This window comes from Trachurus trachurus (assembly GCF_905171665.1).
Source record: "Trachurus trachurus genome assembly, chromosome: 5".
Lineage (NCBI taxonomy): Eukaryota > Metazoa > Chordata > Actinopteri > Carangiformes > Carangidae > Trachurus > Trachurus trachurus.
The window spans coordinates 19,946,684-19,967,788 of record NC_139896.1 but is presented as its reverse complement, the minus strand read 5'-3'; the positions used below and the strand labels follow the sequence as shown (position 1 = coordinate 19,967,788).

The window sequence follows — 21,105 nt, the reverse complement described above, 5'->3', positions numbered from 1 at the left end:
AATTCATAAATTAACTCAAATTAGCCACATGGTACACAGAGTCATCTCTGAGGTGGAGATGTCTCTGGAAGTTAGCATGCCAATCAGCTAACCCTGGCTAGCTCCCTGTTATTATAGTGGCATCCAGTCTCCCCTGATCTGTCAAGAGCAGTATTTCTCAGAAGAAAAGCTAACCTCACTAGTAACAACAGTGACCAAACCACATAGTAACCAGCTGTCAATGCAAACATTAGCTACAGTACAGTATGTAGCGATAGCAAAAGTGTACATAGCACCTTTAAAGAAAGACAACTGGCGAGTCAACTGTATCAGTTCAACCGTAGTTCAGAGGCAGGAGCTCAGGTAGAGGAACATCAGTGTTCATCATGTTTAACAAAGCTTCACTGACAGGTTGTGTTGTTGTCAAATCTTTGCTGTATCCAAGAACAGACAGGAAGATATGAAATAAGAAATGAGCAGGAAATGAGCAGATATGACTGTAAATTCTCACGGAGGGAGGAGACTGCTCCCCTGACACCGCTTGAGACAATGTTTGGAAGTTAGTGAGATACACACTGAGGTTTGTGTGTGCGGATGTGTGTGTGTGTTTGTGTGTGTGTGGTTATAGACGGTTTATTTGGGTTGAAGTTGAGTTGAGCCTCTATCTAATGAATTATTGACCTGTTCTCTGTCTCCTGTCTGACTCGTATATCACTGCATCAAGGAGATACCTCACACCAAGGCCTGTCAGGGCTAGTGTGTGTGTGTGTGTGTGTGTGTGTGTGTGTGTGTGTGTGTGTGTGTGTGTGTGTGTGTGTGTGTGTGTGTGTGTGTGTGTGTTCCTGAGTAAGTTGTTGAGTGCGAGTGTGAAGAGTTAGTGAAGTCGTCAGTGAGTTCTTCACTTTGTGAATGTATGAATGGGACTGTGTGATGGAAGTGTGTGTTTGTGTATAAGTGTGTCTCTTCTTCTCCTGTGTTTTATCTGAAGTGTTGATCATCTCAGTGTAGTTTTACATCTCCTCTCTCAGCTTCTCTCTGGAGCGCTACTGTATAACAACATGTCAGTGTCAGCCAATCAGAAGAGAGGAGGCTCTGAGCATCTCTTCTGATTGCCGGACGGTTTATGAATGATCCAATAGAAATAGAGCAGGTTCCAGTGCAACACTCTCAATCCTGCAAGAGTTGGATGGTGGGTCAAGGTGGGTGGTGACTGCTTTATATAATAATATTTATAAACAGAAGTCCTGACAGCTGGCTTGAAGGCTCAGTTCCTGAATACAGGCTCTGTGCATTAAGAGCATTTTTTTCTTTGGACTTAGGCTTTGATACTTTCACAGTATTAATATAGAACCTAGACCTGCTTTATAATTACACTGCACATGGACATCTATCTTTACTGTATATTGTATGGAGCTCTAGTAAAAGCCAAAGTTCACACTTGTATCTCATGCAGTTTTAATGACTCTGATGAAAAGAGGAACTGCTAAACTATGAAATGAGATGTACTTGGACTATAGTTAATCATACTTTTGATTGTTGGTTAGTGGATTTTTAAAAAATTAGTATTTAAAAAATATCAAATTACATCCAAGCCAATGTCCATAAAATGTTTCTGGTGGTTGTTCAGCACCTAGACATTTCAATTAAAAGCACATACGACTGAGAAAAGCTGCTAAATCTAACCTTTGAGAAATTGGAATTAGAACATGTTTTGGATTGTTTAACTGATGAATAACGTTATGGATTTTCAACCTCTCCATTTGAAGGCTGTAACATCGTTCTGTGTCTGCATATCAGAGAAGCACAATGGGATATAAGCGCCTCTACACCTGGTCATGATGATTTAACATGAATGCAACATTTATATAAGATGAAGTAAAACAGGTTCAAATATGAGAAGCCTTTTGCTATTTTTTACAGTTTATTATTAGCCCCAAATACTTGCTGCAGATGTGTTTTATAACTTTAAAACAGCGGTTTTGGGGCTTGACTCACAGCTGTAGGTGTGTGTTGAGCTTTATCTGCTGTTTTCGACTCATCTCACACAACCTTGCACATCTCGTAACACAAGCACATCTTATTTTGGCAGCATCTTCTTCCCATATAATTGCCTCTATTTTCTTTGGAGCCCTTTCTACCTCCTAACATCAATCTCCAGTCTCTCTCCTCCTCTCCGCACAGTACAAAGACCACTCAGTACCATCTCTGAGACCTCCATTAGACCTCGACCCGCAGCTTAAAAAACACTCGGCAGTCTATGAACCTCATGGGACCGTCATCAGTTTCGCTGTATTTTATTTGTGTGTGTGTGTGTGTGTGGGTTTCATTAATATGAATCTAAGCTCTCTGCCCTCGCTGCCCGGTGGAGGCGGCACGACTCGGCATCATCTGTTAAACATATCAGAGCCTGAGCACAATGCGCTGCTATTAGAGATAATTACTATAATTGCAGCTATTGACAGGATTAAAGGCATCATCTGCAACATCTAAAGGGCTCCTGTCGTGTCCCATCCTGCTCTGTTGTCTCTTGTGTTTTCTTTTTTTTCTCCTTTTTTCCCCCTCCCCTCCCTGTGTCCCTCGCTTTTCAGGATAGGAACCAGATGAACCTTGGACAATGAGAGGGGGAGAGGGAGCGAAAGGGAGAACGGGAGGGGGCTGTGGAGAATTGTGAGGAGAGATAAGGAAAGAGAGAGGAACGAAGAAGAACTGTGCGGGGAGATAAAACACAGTTGGAGACTTGTTGCGGGGGGGCAACGGCATTCGATTACACAAATTAATTCAGTGTGCAAATATGATCACTTCATCTCTCGTATCTATTACTGTAATTGCAGCTAATTACGGGATTAAAGGGAAACATCTGGGTGAGATCTAAAGGGACCGACAGCCCCCCACCCCCCTCCCTCACAGTCGCCTCACACTCCCTCTTGTCCTTTATTCATCTGAGAAAGGATAAATGATGTCGAGGGAAAGTGTAATGGCGGGAGGAGGATGTTTAAGGACGGAGGGAGATGTAAGCAATGATTTGAGGAACAAAACTGTCTCTCTCTCTCTCTCTCTCTTTGTACTGGTGAGGAAGAGGAGTGAAGGTTGTTCTGTTGTCTCAGAGTTCAGAGTTGTCTCACTGCTGCAGTTTCATAACTGCTGCCCATAGGGGATGAACAATTCATAGAAATATTATCAGGATACGGCCATGTACAATATTCAGATCACAGGAGCTGCAGCTGTTTTTGATAAAGGAAAAATAAGAATGTCACCATAAATCATAAATCACCTTCTCCAGGTGTGAAGGAAACAGGTTCGTTTGGTACAAGAAATAACAAAAGTCAGTTTAGGTTTTTTTCACATCTGAAAATTGAATTAGTTTGTCTTGACCTGATCTCTTTGACTATCATAAAACATTAAGTAAAAAATATCACCCATTTTTCCTTCCTTTTACTACACCTTTCCCTTCATTTACATTAAAACATTCCTCATTTTTGAGACAAAATGTAGCCAGTTTACGGCACTGAAACCATGTAAGTTGTGTGAATCTTTAGTGGCAGGCCCACTAAAAGAAAATAAAGAAAACTATATTTCTGATATAAAAGATTTGATAACAGGAATGTTAATTGCAAAATAAAGAGCCAACTCAACATAAACAAAACAAATCCAGGTTTAAAATTTGTCAAATTGATAATATTATATTTTATTTGTTGCTTGTCAAACTTCACATCACAAAATCATTAACTATCACAGTTTACAGGTGAATAAACAAGGGGTAGGCAATAGTGTGTCTTTTAGTTTCTGTCAAATGCAAATAATCCTGAAATGTTCTCGAAAATTCAAAATTTAATGAAGGAAAGAAGTGTAAGGAGTTTGGCTGCACTCACTCTTCAAGTAGATTAGACCAATTTAATGCAAAGTTTTAACACAAGCTTCTTAAATTGGCCTTCAACAGATGTGTGATCGGATCAGTTTGTCGCCCTCAGCTGCCATCCAGATGGAAGTCTCCAGTCACTGCTAAATGAGCCCTTCACTTTACTCCGGGTGTGAGGAAAGGTTTTATTTTGTTAAGTGTTGATCCAAGTTAATAGATGTGAGTGGTGAGTTCAGGGGCAGCTGGACATTGTGCTTATTTCTTTCTCCTTCTCAGATAAGATCAGACTAAAAGCGATGCAGGATTTTGACTCTGATCCAGTTTGAGCGTCTTGCTGCAGTTTAATTGGCTCTGGCTCGGTCAGCAGCGGTTAGTGGCCACTTAACTGGAATACACCAAATTGGGGTTAAAACTGGTAGATTTGTGCAGAGGGTGGTTTAAGATGAGGAATAGGCTACGTATAATGTATTTGCTGAAGAACGTTTCTCCAGTTTAAGGATTTTAATTTGTAAAATCAAACAATTTCCTATAATAGGAATAATTTCCTCTTATTTATTTACGAGAAGTGGCCTTAAGTCATTTTCAAGTGTTGACAGAGCAGGGAGAGAAGCTGCTCCACCTGTATAACGGAAGGTTTCCACTCTAATTGGTTTTAATCATCTCCTATATAAGACCCCATGACCCCCCATCCTGTGACCCTCAGCATATATAGGTTACTGAACTGAGAGAAATAGAACACACACACACACACACACACACACACACACACACACACACACACACACACACACACACACACACACACACACACACACACACACACACACACACACACACACACACACACACCCACACACCCACACACTCACACACACACACACACACACACACACACACACACACAGATCCAGACCATGACCCTGCCAATCCCTTCTTTGATTGCCTCATCAAACCACAGTGGCATTGTGGGTTGTCTCTGTTAACCCCCAAACCCCCACCGTCACCCCCCACTTTGAGCTCCACAGACTCTGCTGTGAACATCGATTAAAGGGTTAGACCGTCGCTTTTCATTCATTTCTTAAACAAAAGCAAGCAAAATAGTGAATTGATTTAATATAAGAGACTGGAGCTGAGAGAGTCGTCCTGTAGAGGCCAAAAGGCTCCTCTACATTAAAGCAGGTTAACCTACAAATATAAGAAATAACAATAAACTTTATTCAAACACTTTTCAAAGGTGTAGAGGTTTCTCAACAACTCAGAGGTGACCTGGTTATGTACTGTATATATGCAAATATCTCAGAGCTTATTATCTGATGAATATAAATCTTCAGAGAACAGAGACAAATAAAAACATGACTAGGGGCCAATTACTGAAAACAAACTCAATAAGTACCATTAATAAAAATCTAAAATAAGGAGAAGCAGCAGCGTGCCACATGACATGTTGCCTTTACCCTCATATGAGAAGGCGACTGTGTGTTGACTGTGGTCACAGAGGTTGGCTGGAATAATGTTCAACCATATGCAGTTTGGATGTTAAAAACTATAACATAGGTTGAGTGAGTTATTTGTTGGAAAACAACTTTGTCTGGTGTGTTTAAAGGCACTCCGACTTTCCAGCTGCTAAAACACTGGAAAACACAATGAAACAAAAAAAAAAGATGTAAATATATAAAACTATATATCTGTACACACATATGAGGAAGTTTTGCTGACAGAGCTGTGAGCTATTTAATCCGGCTCAGCGAGCTATAGGCTGCTGCTAGTTATTCTGGTCTGAATAACTTTACTGTTCAATTCCTCCCTCCTCAGTCCAACCCTGTAATCAATCACAGGAATCGATGGCGGCGGCCACGGCGGCCTTTATGCCGCTCAGTTGATTTCTGTAGGAAGAAGCAGACGTATACTTGTTCGCTCTCCTACCGAACCCCCGGCTTCCTCAACACTGGGATGATTGATTCTCATTAGAAGAGCAGTGGCCACCCTCCGAGCGCAACCTGCCATCGATTCTCGACGTCGTTCACTGAGCGACAGCAGCGGCTCAGCTCGCTGTGAGCCCAACAGGAAGTCGGCCATTTCTAAAAACAGACTCAGCATTCGCTCCATGGATGTTCAACTTTATTTTTTCCAACAAATGAATTCACAGGAAGTTGGACAGTGAGAGAAGAGTTTAACCTGCCTGTGAGCATATATTATAATATTATCCTACAATCCCAGAGTTTTTATAATAAAAAGAAACCCATGATTTTCCATAATAAAACTCAATCACAAATGTTCAAAGATAAAACCAAAAGTGTTTTTAGGGGTCTGTGTCTCAAAAATAAAGTGTATGAGTGAACATGGCCTCAGTGTTGAAGGATCACTGAACTCTCTTGTTAACATGTGGCCACTACACTGCTTTACTCAAAAACTTTTACTGACGAGGAGCTTGTTTGTCGATTTGACCTTAGTTGGCTCCTAATGCTGGATTCAGAGCTTAACTGCACACACACACACACACACACACACACACACACACACACACACACACACACACACACACACACACACACACACACACACCCAGACTGCTGATTAAGATCAGCAAGAGAAGATCTCTGCAGAGCTCTGCCCTGCAGTAATGTCTGTGTTTACTACTGTATTGTTTCAACAGATGAAAAGAGAGGAGCACATACAGTGCACGTACACACACGCACACACATGCATACACACGCACACACACTTGTTCACAGACACCGCCTTGCATTCCCCTGTTTCTACAAGATCTAAAAGAAAGAAAGGAAGAAACCGAGTGTGATATCATTTTTAAAAAAAGTTTGTGTTTGAGAATAAAGCACACAGACAGAAACAGTCACTGACACTGAGCAGCCTCATCCATAATGTTTGTCTTCCCTTCATCTTCGACCCCCTCTTTCCTCTCTTCCTCAGTATTGTTTTTCATTTCTGTCGATAATGCTCTATATTTAGTGGAGCTCTCAGGTCATTGAGCTGCCGACCCCATTTACTCTGTCACCCTGCCGCTGTGGTCTGCAGGGGAACGGCCTGCTATCATTACACCTGTGTGTGTGTGTGTGTGTGTGTGCGTGCGTGCGTGCGTGCGTGCGTGCGTGCATGCGTGCGTGCGTGCGTGCGTGCGCATGTGTGTGCAGCAACACAATAGCAGACAGAGGCAGTTTGTACTGGAGCTGATTTACCTGGCTGTTCCTCTGTAATCAGCTGGGTCTTTTAACGCTGCACCAACAGTCTGATATTTAAGCAACCGACCGAAACAGCAAAGCAAATGTATTTAGTCTCAAGTGTTTGATCACAAACAATTTTAACAAAATAAATAAATAAATACAAATACAAGAGGCTGTTGAGCTGGTATTGATTTTATCATTGTGTCAGAGCAGAGCTGCTACAGGATATGAGCTAACAACACGACGCCAAGTGATGAAAACAGCCTCTTTAAATGTTCAGTGGCACCGAGCTCATAGCAATTATGACCCCAGCCAGGTGGGAGCAGAGCAGTGTGCGTGTCAGACGCTGCTTTGTTTGTTTCTTGTTTGTTTTTTCCTCAGAACTTCATCCAAGCTGTGATTTCTAAACACAACAATCAGCGTCCCTTTGGAACTGGACCTCAGTCTTTCACCGTAACTGACTGTGGGACAGTAACTAATTACATTCACTCATGTACTCTACTAAAAATATATTTGTACAGTATTTGTTTTTTAACTTCAGCTACATTTTTTGGGAAATTGTGTACGGTGGCTCTGAGATCTCAGTGTCAGCATTCAGTTAGGACACGGTGTAAGAAACCACATCCACAATCATGCTTCAAATACAAAAAAACAACTTCAATAATATATATTTTTTTTTATAACAAATTGCTGCAAAAACTCACAACACAACAGTCCCAGACACAAAAAAGTGACAGACTTGGCTGGGGAATGCTAAGATAACACTTACACAGAGTTTCACATTTGCAATGCAATGAACGCCCCATGCACATAAAGGTGAGATTGTTTGGTTTATTTTAATGTCACTATCACATGATTCAGATATCATTGCAAATGTGCTCTTCGCTTAGTCTATCTATCACTTTTTATACCCATGGATACATATCCATTGTGTTTCCAGGGTGTTTCCAAATTTTAGTAGCACATGTGTTGATGAAATTAATGAAGTTGTTTTCTGAATTTGAAGCACATTTATTTCTTTTCATATGACTTATTACTCTGTAATGACCAGAGCTCTGTCAATTTTACTGCTCTAAACTGAAAGACAAATATTGTCTCCACTACATTTCTATCAAGCACTGTCACTTTGAAGCATATTTTGTTCAGAGGCATGAATGTTTTCAATTAATGGTTAAATTCATTTTTTTTATTAGATAATGATTCATTTAATTTCAAAATGTTTACTGTGTTTAATATGACTTCATCAGTGCATTTAGAAGGTGCACACTTTTGACTTTCCATATGTGAAAGGATCTCAGATCAAATAATATCAATCTTTTAATTTTTTTGTTTTTATTTTTGCATCCTATTTGCAGTATGTTGTCACTGTCTTCCATCAGGTGTTTTGCTGTTTTTAATTTTTATACACAACATATGAATAAATTAGTGAAAAAAATGAATAATTGACATCTGAAGTAACAAAAAAGAGACTCAGTGAAACAGAACTGTCTGTCTGTTGCTGACTTGAGGAGAAATCACAAAACCACAATTACACGTCTGACATCTTGTGTGAGTCATGTGGGTCTGTGGCGAGCAGTTCGTCAGTGGGCGACTGCTGATGTGGAGCAGCGGCGTGCGCATGGCCTACATTGACATCCGCAGGGAGAGCGCACTTCCTGTCGCTCGGTTTTAACTTGGCTGGCAGGAAGTTGCAGCGTGGCTGTCACATTCAGGCCGTTCCCCGTCAACCTGTCACCGCCGGCTGATGTTTCCCTCCATCTCTGATCACCTCCTCCGGGGTGAATCAGGTTCTACTCTGTGACGCCTTTTTCTGTGGTTTGGTGGTTGTAGAGATTTTGATGGGAACTTTTGGCCACAGTGAGCTACCGTAGCAGACAAATGACAGGGAACAAGTGATTTTCCTCTTCCGTTGTTTCCTGTCATTTGTTCAATTTTTTTATTCTCATACCTCACCGCTCCTCCCGCCACCGCTCCACTGTTGATTGAGCAGCTGATTAAGCAACTGAGGTCTCAGAATTTGAGATGAACAACTCGGCTGTTTGTGAAAGTTGAATATTTCTATCTTTTTCCCCCTCCCTCTCTCTTGTGTATGTTTATCTCAGTGAGAACAGCCAGGATATTCTTTATCAGGATAAATTTAGGCGCCTTCGAGCTTTGTCCTCCCGCTCACTTGTGTTTGCTTATGGAGAGTTGGTGACAATAGTGGTGGAGCAGATATTATGGGATTATTGTCTGTTTGTGTATTTTTCTCCAGTTAGCTTATCTGGTCAGGAACAATGGGAAAACAGGACGAGGAAAACCAAAGATTTGCATTCACATTGGTGTTTTTATGCATATATAACATTCACTCATATGTGTCACATGTGCATGCATATTGGGATTGTCTCGTCTTTGTGTGTGTGTGTGTGTGTGTGTGTGTGTGTGTGTGTGTGTGTGTGTGTGTGTGTGTGTGTGTGTGTGTGTGTTTGCTCTTGTATAGTAGTGACCCAGAATGTGTTGACATTTTAAAGCCGAGGAGCTGAGGAGAACAGTCCGTCCCACATGGAGACTTCTAAAAACAGTGTTGTCGAGACCTGAGACAATAGGTGCGCTGTTTCCGGGCTGCAGACGGAGAGAAAGAAGGAGAGAGAGAGAGAGAGAGAGAGAGAGAGAGAGAGAGAGAGAGAGAGAGAGAGAGAGAGAGAGAGAGAGAGAGAAGTTTTGCTGTTATTCTCTGTGGGAAGCTCCGAGGCAGAAGCCAGGGCTGCAGGGCTGCAGGTGTCAGGGTGCAGAGAGATAGGAGGGATTATGTGTTGTGTATTTTAGGCCTTGACACAGTTCGGAGAGAGAGAGTTAAGGGGCGGGACGGAAGGTGTCAGGAAACTGATTTACTCTATCTAGCATTTTAGGCATTACTGTAGAGGTGGTTTAAAGTTTCTAATGTGCAGGACAGGATATGTCGAAAAAGTTTGATAGAGAGAGAGAGAGAGAGGTGGTGGTGTTTCGCACAATTGCTGCCCAAACAGACAACATGTGGAGGAGCCAGAGGTTGACCTTCCCATGACAGGACGACCGGACCTGCTCCAGTCTGAAACACATGTTCTGTTTTTTTGTCTGTGCAAGACTGAAGACCTGAATCTGTTGCTGTAAATGTCACAGAAGAAGATGTCAGGGAAGCAATGTAGATTCAACATTTTGTATATAGAAATCACTAATGAAAATTGTGAATACTTTCTGATAAATTTATTTGTGGATTTCCATATTTTGATCCATTATATGCATGCTTAAAACTATAAGTGTGTGTGTGTGTGTGTGTGTGTGTTCGTGCGTGTGTGTGTGTGTGTGTGTGTGTGTGTGTGTGTGTGTGTGTGTGTGTGTGTGTGCGCATTGGAAACACATTTGCAGACCTTATTAATATATAATATTTAATCATTTTTAGATTTATATAGGACAGCAAATATTGTCATAATATAAGTCATTAACATATAAATCGCAAAATACATTTGTGAACCCCACTATGTGCATTTATTAATTTTGAGATTCCATTATAGCAAAACTTGCTTATTTAACTAGTATATGTCATTTCCATTGCATACACAACATACACACATGGAGTATTGGTCTGTATAAATACATAGTAATATACTGTAGAGGAGGAAACCAGGAAACCAATAACCTTAAGCCACACAGTTACTGACGACACTCGGAGTTGCTTCATTCCTTTACATGGCTGTAATCTGCTCCACATGAGAGAATCTAACCGCTAAAAAAGAAGTCGTGAGGTGGTAAACAATTTGAAACTTGGTTGAAGTGAATGTTGGGAAATAAAAGAGAACAAACACCTAACAGTTCCCACTTAATTCAACATGACAGAGAACTGCAGCGCTGAGATAGAGAGCGATGAGGCCAGTGCATATTCTCTAATAAAACAAACAGCTCCCAAAATAAAAAATGGAAAATGACAAAACTGAATTGAAATAGCATTTCTACAGCAGTAGCAGTCCCACGACGCCGCCGCCTCGTAAACACTGTTTATTTCCATAAAACTTGGCTGGAGCTCAGGAATGATGCAGACACACACACACACTGGAGCCGTGGTGTGTTTGATGAAGAGGGCTGCTGGGTTTAAGTTACGGCTTCTGATATGAACCAGCATCAATCTCCTGCATGGACAAACACACATACACACACACACATATAGTCATGACTGAAAAGTGGCCCAGCAGGTGCAGCAGGTTGTTCACTAATCGGAGTGATGGGTGATTGTGAGTTGTGGTGTAAAGCGCTTTGATTGACTGTTAAAACTAGATAATCCTTCCATAGAAATACAGGCCATTCACCATTTGCACACAAACCACACACACACACACACACACACACACACACACACACACACACACACACACACACACACACACACACACACACACACACACACACACACACACACACACACACACACACACACACACACACACACACACACTCCTGCACAGGTGTTTTTACTTTTTTATTGTTATGAAGTGTCGGAGTTGACAGGGAGATTAGAAACACAGAGTAAATGTTGTGATGAAGGTGCTTGTACAGTATTTAATAATTAAAGTAGTTGCACGATGTATTTCGGTCCAGATGTTCCGGATGCAAAACTTTTCAGATTTAAACATCAAGCTGAAGAAAAAGAAACAGAGATTTTTCATACCGATGCAGTAACTAAGTTATTAATGGCTCCAACTCAACAGTAAAGCATCTTTATATTAACTAATAACCATTAGTTTAATTTGATCTGATGTATTACTCGGGGACAGTGCAGATTAATCAACGTCACTGTAAACGTGTCTGTGTTAGCCAGCTGGCTGATCTCCAGCTGCAGACCTGAGGCCAGATGTTTCCACAACCAACAACACATCGAGACATTCAGCGACAACAACAAAGAGAGTCAGCAACAAAACAACTGGAGGCAGAAAAAATGTTGGGACACTGATCCAGCAACGACAACAACACACTCTGAGTCAGTACACAGAACCGAGCAACAACAACACACACAGACACAGAGCTGGTTCCACACTGACACACACAGCAGCAATAAACCATCAACATGTTGATCAAGCAAATTGTCAAATGAGGCAGTTAGAAGTTAGTGAAGTGGATTTTAACCAAAGACTCATAACATAGTATCACATAGTGATACAACACAACTATGAGAGACATATTGATCAGTGTTTCATACTGACTATGTATCAGTGCGGGTGGTGAACTGACCATCAGGAGCAGCTGGATGTTTCCTGGCGACCTGAGGGACGTCAAGTCAACCAGTGTTGATATGACGTCACCTCAGCTCATCTGTGTGTGATGCTGCTGTGGCGGCTGCTGCAGTCATTACTTTGTCCTGCTTTGATAATGGCTTTAGCATTACTAATATTTATTAATGATTATCCACTGATGTTTAGCCTTAGGAGGTGATGAACCAGTCACATGATTTTTGTCTCATCTTGTCTCGAGAGAGCGAAAGAAAGAGAGAGGTAGGGAGCACACTGGAAAATACTGTTTTCCTTCACCTAATGCTTTATCTCTGTCTACACTGTAATTCACATGTAGCCCCGTTTCCTCCTTAATCACATACAATTATGAAAAGGGTTAATTGAACAGTTTTTTGGGGTGTTTTTTTTTTAGATTCATTTGGTGAGTCCGTGAGTTGCACAGTGGTACAGTGGTTAACACTGCCTCACAGCAAGAAGGTTCTGTCTTTGATCCATGAGTTTGTATGTTGTTGTGCACATTATACTGTAGGTTGAGGCAGCTCTAAAATGTCCCTAGCTGGGATTGTGAGTGTGTTTGTCTCTATATATTGGCCCTGTCATAAACTAGTGGATGTCCAGGTGTACCCCGTCCTCGCCCTATATCGGCTGGGATTGGCTCCACCACCACCACCCTACAGTACACAGAAAAGCAGCAGTGTCGACAACGGATGGATGGTCAGTCACAGAATTTTAGAAATGTCCTCCCAGATGAGGCCGAATGTCTAACAAGTCTTTGTACCTGTTACATCAAGAACCAGAGTAACTCACCTCCTGGAAAAGAGCAAAGGGAAATTTATCAGTAGCTACATGAGACAATAACAACAACAATAAACACAGTCACTTGTGTTTGTTATAGATTAAGGAGCTTTGATAAAGTTAAAACTTATAAACTTTGACAGAGAGAACATCTATCATCCTCTCTCTCTGCCCTCCTTTTACCTTGCTCACTTGCTCTGTCCTACTCGCTAATTCAATCACTTTCAATCCCCCATATCTTCCCTCCTGTGGGTTATCCCCCACAGACCCACACTCTATTACCCAAGATGCACTGCCGTGCTGTGCGCCTGCCTTTTCATTGGCCAATAAAACAACCTGAGCTTTATGGCTCTACCGATTCCAAGTACATCAACTATAGGGGGAGAGAGGAGAAGGAGGAGAGGGGGAGGTGGAGGTAGAGGAGGTAGGAAAGAGAGAGAGTATGCCTGAGGTTTATGACCCAAAATCCTCCTTTTGAAAGACTGAGCGAGGGAATGGGCGAGTAGATCAAGCGTGGAGAGAGAGAAAAAGAGGGAGGGAAACTTAGGAACTAGATGAGAGAGAGAGAGAGAGAGAGAGAGAGAGAGAGAGAGAGAGAGAGAGAGAGAGAGAGAGAGAGAGAGAGAGAGAGAGAGAGAGAGAGAGAGAGAGAGAAGAAAATACTGAGCACAATGGAAGGTGATAAAGGAGAGAGAGAGAGTCCCACTCAGCAGAGAGAGAGGGAGAGTTGGTGGATAAGACAAGAGCAAAGGCAGAGGGAGAGAAAGAGAGAGAGAGAGTAAAGCCCATAAAAACGAGAGCCATTCATGACTTATAAAATAACAGCCGTCGATATGTCGACCAAAACTGCAGCGCAGATGAAAGAGATGATGTTTTATTGTTCCAGCCCCTCAGTCCCAGTTCGTATAAATAGCTATTGATTTAACATGTTTTATTCAGACGGCCCGACTCTGAGGCCGAGGAGACGTCAGCTGCTCGCCGAGGGCGGGGTCACTCTCTGGGTCTCTCTGCTGCAGTTTAGGCTGCTGCTTTCCTATTTGCTGAAGGTTTTGTCCCAAGTTCCGCCAGACTGAGGAGTGGTGTGTGTATATGTGTGTGTGTGTGTGTGTGTGTGTGTGGGGGGGGGGGGGGTTTACCCTTCGAGAACCATGTGTTCCTAAACCTTCCTAATCTAAATCAGTGACAATTCCAACGTGTGATTCACTGTGCTCAGACAAAAGTGTCCCTGTCACATATAAACTAATATCATCTAATGCTAATTACAACCAGACGCAGAAGCCTGTATGGAGCTGAGGTTTCATTACATGTTGCTTTATGGCTATAGAGCATACACTCACCCACCTGTCAGTCAAAGAGCCCTCAGTTCTCCATACCTAATAAAATGTAAGGTTGTATCCTAACATTCAGGCTGTAAACATGTATTCTGCTGTAAAGTTGGACATTTTAACGTGAGTGTCTTTGTGGACTGGCTCACTATTTTAAAAAGTTGATTCCAGACCGTCATATGTAGGCTACCATAAATTCTCAATTAAAAGCTGAGTGTCAAACAGACGCCGGACAGGTCTATTTCTATTTTCTGCTAGTTCTTGTAAATGTACCAAACCTCTGAAAGCCCACGATCGCCTGTTTGAGCAGTTTCTAAGCTGCTTCAGTCCTGTTACAGGTCAGATCCGCAGGTGTTGAAGCCTGACCCGATGCGGCCCCGGACTCACGTCAGGAGCAGTAACTCTAGACCAGACCGCAGCAAAAAAAAAATAAAGAAGAAAAAAGGAGCCCGTGGTCCGCCGCGACCACAGCTATTAAATGTTTTCAACCTGAGCCCGGTACGTCCGGTCGTGCTGTTCGGTCCAGCCCGTTGAGAACTTGGATATTTTCCATCTGCCCCGTACACAGTAGACGCCTGTCTAAACAGATGCTGTGTCGGTTGTTTTGCCTCCAGCGGACGTTGTGACGTCACAGTGATGTAGGCCGCGAAGGGGTCTATAGTCAAACAAGTCATTGCCGTAGGTTTTTCTTGACCCATAGTGAGTTTTTGTTGCTTGGTGACATCAGGCCATAGTGGTTATGAAAGTAACATTATAAATCTTTTCATAAATCCAACCAAGTCATTTTCCATGACAACAGAGGTCTGAAACACCTGTTTTAGGAGAGGCTGCGATGGGTTATATCAGAGGATCAGAACGAATGACCATGTAGGCCTATTCATTCATATTTTAGCTCTTTGTTTTTGTTCTTGTCTGACAAACTCAGCTGTGAGGTTTTCACTGTCGCTGGTTCATGTTTTAGTTTCACTCAAGGTCTACCAAACAAGTTTACCCCCCCATCCCCCCACCCCACCCAGTTCAGCACTTCCAGCAAATCGAGCGCCTGTTATTAAATTGTCTGTTAAGTGTCACACAGATCAATGTTAGAGTCGGAGGGAGGGAGCAGCACCAGTGTCTGTGCCGTGGGTCTGATGTGAACTGTGGACGGGAACAAACTGAGCACATTGACCCGCGGACACTAAACCAGCCGGAGCCACTTCAAAAGCTTCTCTGTTAAAAGAACTGTCAATGTCTGTCGTTATGTTGCCACTGGCAAATTTCCACAGACACACACACACACGCACACACACGCACGCACACGCACGCACACACGCACACACACACACACACACACACACGCACGCACACACGCACACACACACACACACACTCACACAGCAGAGCACTGGAGGACAGCTGTTATTGTGAATGACAGTCAGTACAAAAGAGTATTGACTGGTGGGGAAAAAACAAAAACGAAAAAACACATTAACAGCAATTCAACCCCAAAAACACATTTGAGCTCTGTGAGTGTGTCTGTGTGTGTCGGGGCCTCTGAGTGTATCTCAGCCTCATAAGATACACAAACACACAGATATAAAGTGTGGAGACAAGGTGAGAACCAGGGAAAATAAACAAAGACAGACAAGAATGAAAGTGAAAGTATGCAGAAAACCCTCCACCAACGCGCACGCACACACACACACACACACACACACACACACACACACACACACACACACACACACACACACACACACACACACACACACACACACACACACACACACACACACACACGCACACGCACACACACACAGACCTGCTCATGAGTTTGATTTCTTGACTAAACAGTGTTTGAGGGCAGCATTGTTTACTTCACTGCCAACCAGGAAACTCCCCAGAGAGAGCAGCATTGCAGGCAGCTATTACTGTAACCACACACACTAATGATCCGAGGAGAGAAGCTGGACTCAGGCTGCTGCCCATCCTGCTCAGACCAGCTGATTATCTTCAGAGAGATCATAAATACACCAAACAGGGGTGAAATGTAAAGAATGAACAACAATCAGAGGTAAAGAAGTTCACAGCTCCACCACCTCAGAGTCATAGTTCAGATCTTCTGCTCAGATACAACTCACAACCCGCGGAATGAGAGAAGAGAGAGGACAAACAGACAAAATGCGAAGAACAATGCAAAGTTAGTGACATAACATGGGGATGATATAAGTGTAGAGGCAGTGAAGAGGAGACTATGATAGTGGTTGTTTCTGTAACAGTTTTTCAGTCAAATATTGCAAACTTGATTTTAAAAATACTGAAAAATGAAAACTTAACTGGTTCTGTAAATGTGGAGCAAAACAACAAAGTGTTGACATAAAGGCTTGACTCTCAAAATGACTGACTGAAGAACCTGCCGTGGATGCAAAAACACAATGCACATCACAGCTGTGACAAAATGTTTCTAAACCTGAAAGACTTAAAGATTCAAAGTAAGAATCCGTAATAGAAAGGTAGAGAAGTCAAAAGGACAGTGTTTGTCTTTCAGTGTAGAGGAATACAGTTTCCAAAAAATAAAACTGAATCAAAGTATAGATACTGGACAAAAATAATTCAGGTTGAGGTTTGGTAAGAGGGAGAAACATTAAGTGCAGAACAACAGGTAAGCTACAGCAAGTCCAGGTACACACACACACAAGCACACAGATACTAGAAGCAGTCACTGCAGTCAACGGCTGTTTAAAATCCAGACTCTTGTGTTTTCCTGAGTGTGGGTATTTATCACCGAAAGTTAAACAGATTCTGTCAACCAAAGGAAGTCTTTGAATGCCTCACTGTTAGACAGTGCTGCTGTCAGTGCAGACTGTTAAATAAGACTGAATGGAAAATAGAGTTGTAACAATAGGCCGACTAAAGTGAAGCAGTGATGTAGGAACTCTCAGAAACATAAGGACGGCAAAAGAATGAAGAAAAGAGAGAAACACACAAACTGATGACAGTGATGCAAAGGGATGTTTGTGGATCATGTGTAGCCGGGAGTGGTGTGTGTGTGTGTGTGTGTGCGCAGATTCTCAGCTCTTTACATCCATGGATGCTGGGCGGACCTCGTAGCTCCATTAACACTCAGATGTGAAAGCCCCAGCCAGCTGGACGCCTCACTTCGACTGGGCCTGCAGGCTGCAGCGTTGACGTGTGAATGTGTGCGTGGTCGAGTGTGAGAAATAGAGAGGGTGGGAGATAGAAAGAGACCTGGTTTTTCTGTACTCTTTTATATGATATATTTTTATATTTATAGCAGTCTAGCATTAGCATTAACAGTTGTTTACTCACCTGTCAGGAAGCAGCAATGCAAGTTCAGCATCAAACTTCACCAGACAACATCTGTCTGTATTGACAGCAGCGTGCCAAACCTTGGTTGTCATGGTTATTATAAAAACTGTGATGTTAAGATTTGTAAAAGCTGGTATTTTGCATGAAATACTGTATCATAACGTATCTGTATGTATCGACATTAGATGAGTGTTGCTGTCATGGTTACATCACAAACAGCTGGAGTCACAAGGGCACTGGATTGTTGCGCTTAACACGCACCACACTTTTACCGTTCCTCTTATCATAATCACTATGACAATTAAAGGTGTACAGAAAAGAAAATTGAATTTGAGCCCACTTTGGGTCATAAAATTAATGTGATAACTCATCTTTCAGACGTTGTAGGCCAAACTTTGTGCAAAATTCTATTTTTGAGTAAATCCGGGATGAAAGTGTGTATTTTTTTTTCCGCATTGGATAACGCAGGCGCACGGATTATACGTCAGCCTGTACACGATTAATTAGCCACTGATATTGGATCCGTCATCCGTCATTCAAACGTCTGAGACACGCACACACACGGAGCTCGGGCTCGCCCCAAACTTTGAATATCCCCCCGCTCGATAACGACCAATCAAATTCGTTTTCCTCACTCGGGTAAACTTGTGTTGCAGCTCGTGACAACTCGGCGCGACAAACAGGACAAACGGCCATTTCTGTACACCTTTAAATGTTGATAGCAACAAAACCCAAAAACAGCTCATTGCAGCTTATATCAGCGTTAGCTGCCCTGCCTCCTGCTTGTCATTGTGATGCTGACTCATGTTCACATTGTCAGACAAACTAAAATACATTGAGGGTTAAAACTGTTTCCTACCTGACTCCAGATCACCTACAAGGCGCTGAGCTCACTGGACCCCACCGCTGACCTGACCACCCAGAGGGGACGGGTCTTCAAGCTGAGGAATGAGACTCACCATGTGTTTGTGGGTCTTTACCCAGGCACCACCTACTTCTTCACCCTCAAAGCCTCCACCAACAAGGGCTTCGGCCCCCCCGTCACCACCCGTATCACCACTAAAATAGCAGGTACAAACAATTTAAAATGATCCTGTATATATATTTATTGACATGTTTTAATTTCTGTGACATTTTTTTGAGGTTTGTCGTGTTGTCACAGTGAGACCAGGGGGTTTTCCATCAAAATTAACCACTTTGATGGAACGGAGTTGAGGCTCAGGTTGATGGACCGGAAAGTCGGAGCTTAGCTCGAAGTATCAGGCTTAGCCAGAACCATGTTTCCATGGTTATCTTAGCCACATTGATGGAACCGAACTCTCACTAAAATAAGCGAGACTCATTTTAGGCCATTTAAGCCAGACATTGAGCTAAGCGAGCTTGATGGAAGACCCCCCTGGTGTGGCTCGTCATTCCTGTGTTTGTGTGTCTCAGTCTTTGTGTGTCTTTATGTGACCGTTTTCATATCTCTCTGTCCTTTTCTCAGTTTATGTCACCAGCCTTCATCTGCTCAAAATGTCAGAGGCTCAAAAAATAGAACAGTCTCTTTTAAAAAAAGAAAAAGCAGAAAAGCACAAAGTGTGACATGGCCTCAAACGTTAATGTTTCCCTTTATTCTGCAACAAGAGGACTTCTTCTATTCTCTCTGCTGCTGCTGTTTGGTGACAGCTTCGTCTTTGTTAGTTAAATGACAGATACAAAATAAAACTGTTGTTTTTGTCTCTCTTTGTATGTCTCCTACTGCCCTTTATCTCTCTCTATCTTTGGCTTTCCCTCACTCTCTCTCCGTCTTCTCTTTCAAAATCTCAATCTCTTCCTCCCTTCCTCTGTTTTTTTTTTTTTTTTTTAATCCCTCAGCGACCATGTTGTTTTCAGGTTGACGTCTCAGTGACACTTTAACAAAAAATGTTCACATTTGACACAAACATTCACCTGGACTCAAAAATGACTTAATTAGATTTTGGGGCTTAAAGGTCAAAAGTGAAGGACATGGTGACCTCAGAAACACTTTTTTTTTTTACCTAATCCCCTCCACGTTTGATTGCTTTTCTCTTTGTCAGGATGTTGTTGTTTCTGTTTCCTGACCTTTAGCTGTGAGCGAATTTATCAGTTTGTCTGAGACTCTGTCCAACTGTCCACTTCAGACCTAGTCGCTGCAGCAGCTGTTTAAAGGGAAAACTACAACCTCTATTGATTAACGTCTGATTATGTTGCAAACATTTTTGCAGAATAAATGCACAGATGGTTGCTCGCTGTGTCATTAATTGTGAGTGGGATGAATAGTAGAATTGCAGCTGCGTGTGCTGTTGTTGTAGAACTGTTTATTCAGCATGAATATTCTTCGGCAGCTGCTTCAGGAGCGGAGTGTGTGATGTGTGAGGCTAAGCATACGTCGCTGAGGTCGGCCTCTCTGTAGAAGTGACAGACTGCACCTTCACAGCAACACTCGTCTGCTCTCTGACCTTAAACTGCTCCCTTCACTGTGTGAGAGTTTTACCACACATCTGTGTATCGATGCAAAAAGAAATCAAAACATTGACCCAAACTCAAAAGTAATAATATACTGTATACTGAGCTTCATACACTTATAGGTGCATCTAAAATACACTCATAGTTTACTTCAAAAAGTGAAACATTCGTATATTTGAGGTTCAAACCTTGATGCAGTAATTTTCTTTGAAGGAGCTGAAACCTGAGTGCATAAATAAACACACTTTGCAGGACTTGATTTTTTCTACATTGTACATATTGTTTTCTTTTTCATTTTAGAGAATATTGGAATATTTTAAAGGGGACATATTATGCAAAACTCACTTTTTCATTGTTTTAGTATGTGTATTTGCGTATCCGGAGTTCCTCCTCACCCCTTAAACGTAAGTTTTGACAACTACGTCAATATTTTGTAAACTACCATAGTCAGAAAATGTGTCTCTTAACAAGCCGTTTTAATTTCACCCGGCACAAGCCGGGTGATGTGAATATAGAGGGTATGCACATGACGTCACGGTACTCGGAAGTCGCTGTGGAACAAAAAGACGAGTGGCAGAGCCGCCAAAGTTTAAAAACGACGTAGTAACGAAGCGATTTTCTCGGAGCCCATACAAGTCTGACATGTCTAGCTTTGCCAGCATGTAAAGCATGCATGACTTAACAGAGCTGCTAAAAATCTTGAGGATACGTCTCACTTTGACCGAGTTAAATTCAAGAACCTGTTCTCAATGACGGAAAGTAAATTCACCGGAGCTGCCGAGGGCAATGTGACGTAAACGCATACCCTCTATTCAAGCCCTCGCTCCCATGGTTACCTCAGCTACCAGAGCGAAGATTCTAAACCGACCGTTTAGAGCAGGGCTGTGAAACTGGTGTGTAGAGAACTCAGCTGTGCTCAATCTTTTGGTTTTTCTGACCAAAGCACGTTACTAACA

At 42.3% G+C, this 21,105-nt stretch overlaps 1 protein-coding gene across 1 annotated transcript in view; it reads left to right on the top strand.

Annotated features, from left to right (window-relative positions):
- The window catches only part of ptprt (protein tyrosine phosphatase receptor type T), a gene marked incomplete at its 3' end in the record, with an annotated part of 280,480 nt that overhangs the window by 111,635 nt on the left and 147,740 nt on the right, over positions 1-21,105 (top strand). The window contains exon 11 of the mRNA XM_083971093.1: positions 18,550-18,751. Within this exon, the coding sequence (XP_083827219.1) occupies positions 18,550-18,751 (202 nt within the window). The remainder of the gene's footprint in view (positions 1-18,549; positions 18,752-21,105) is intronic.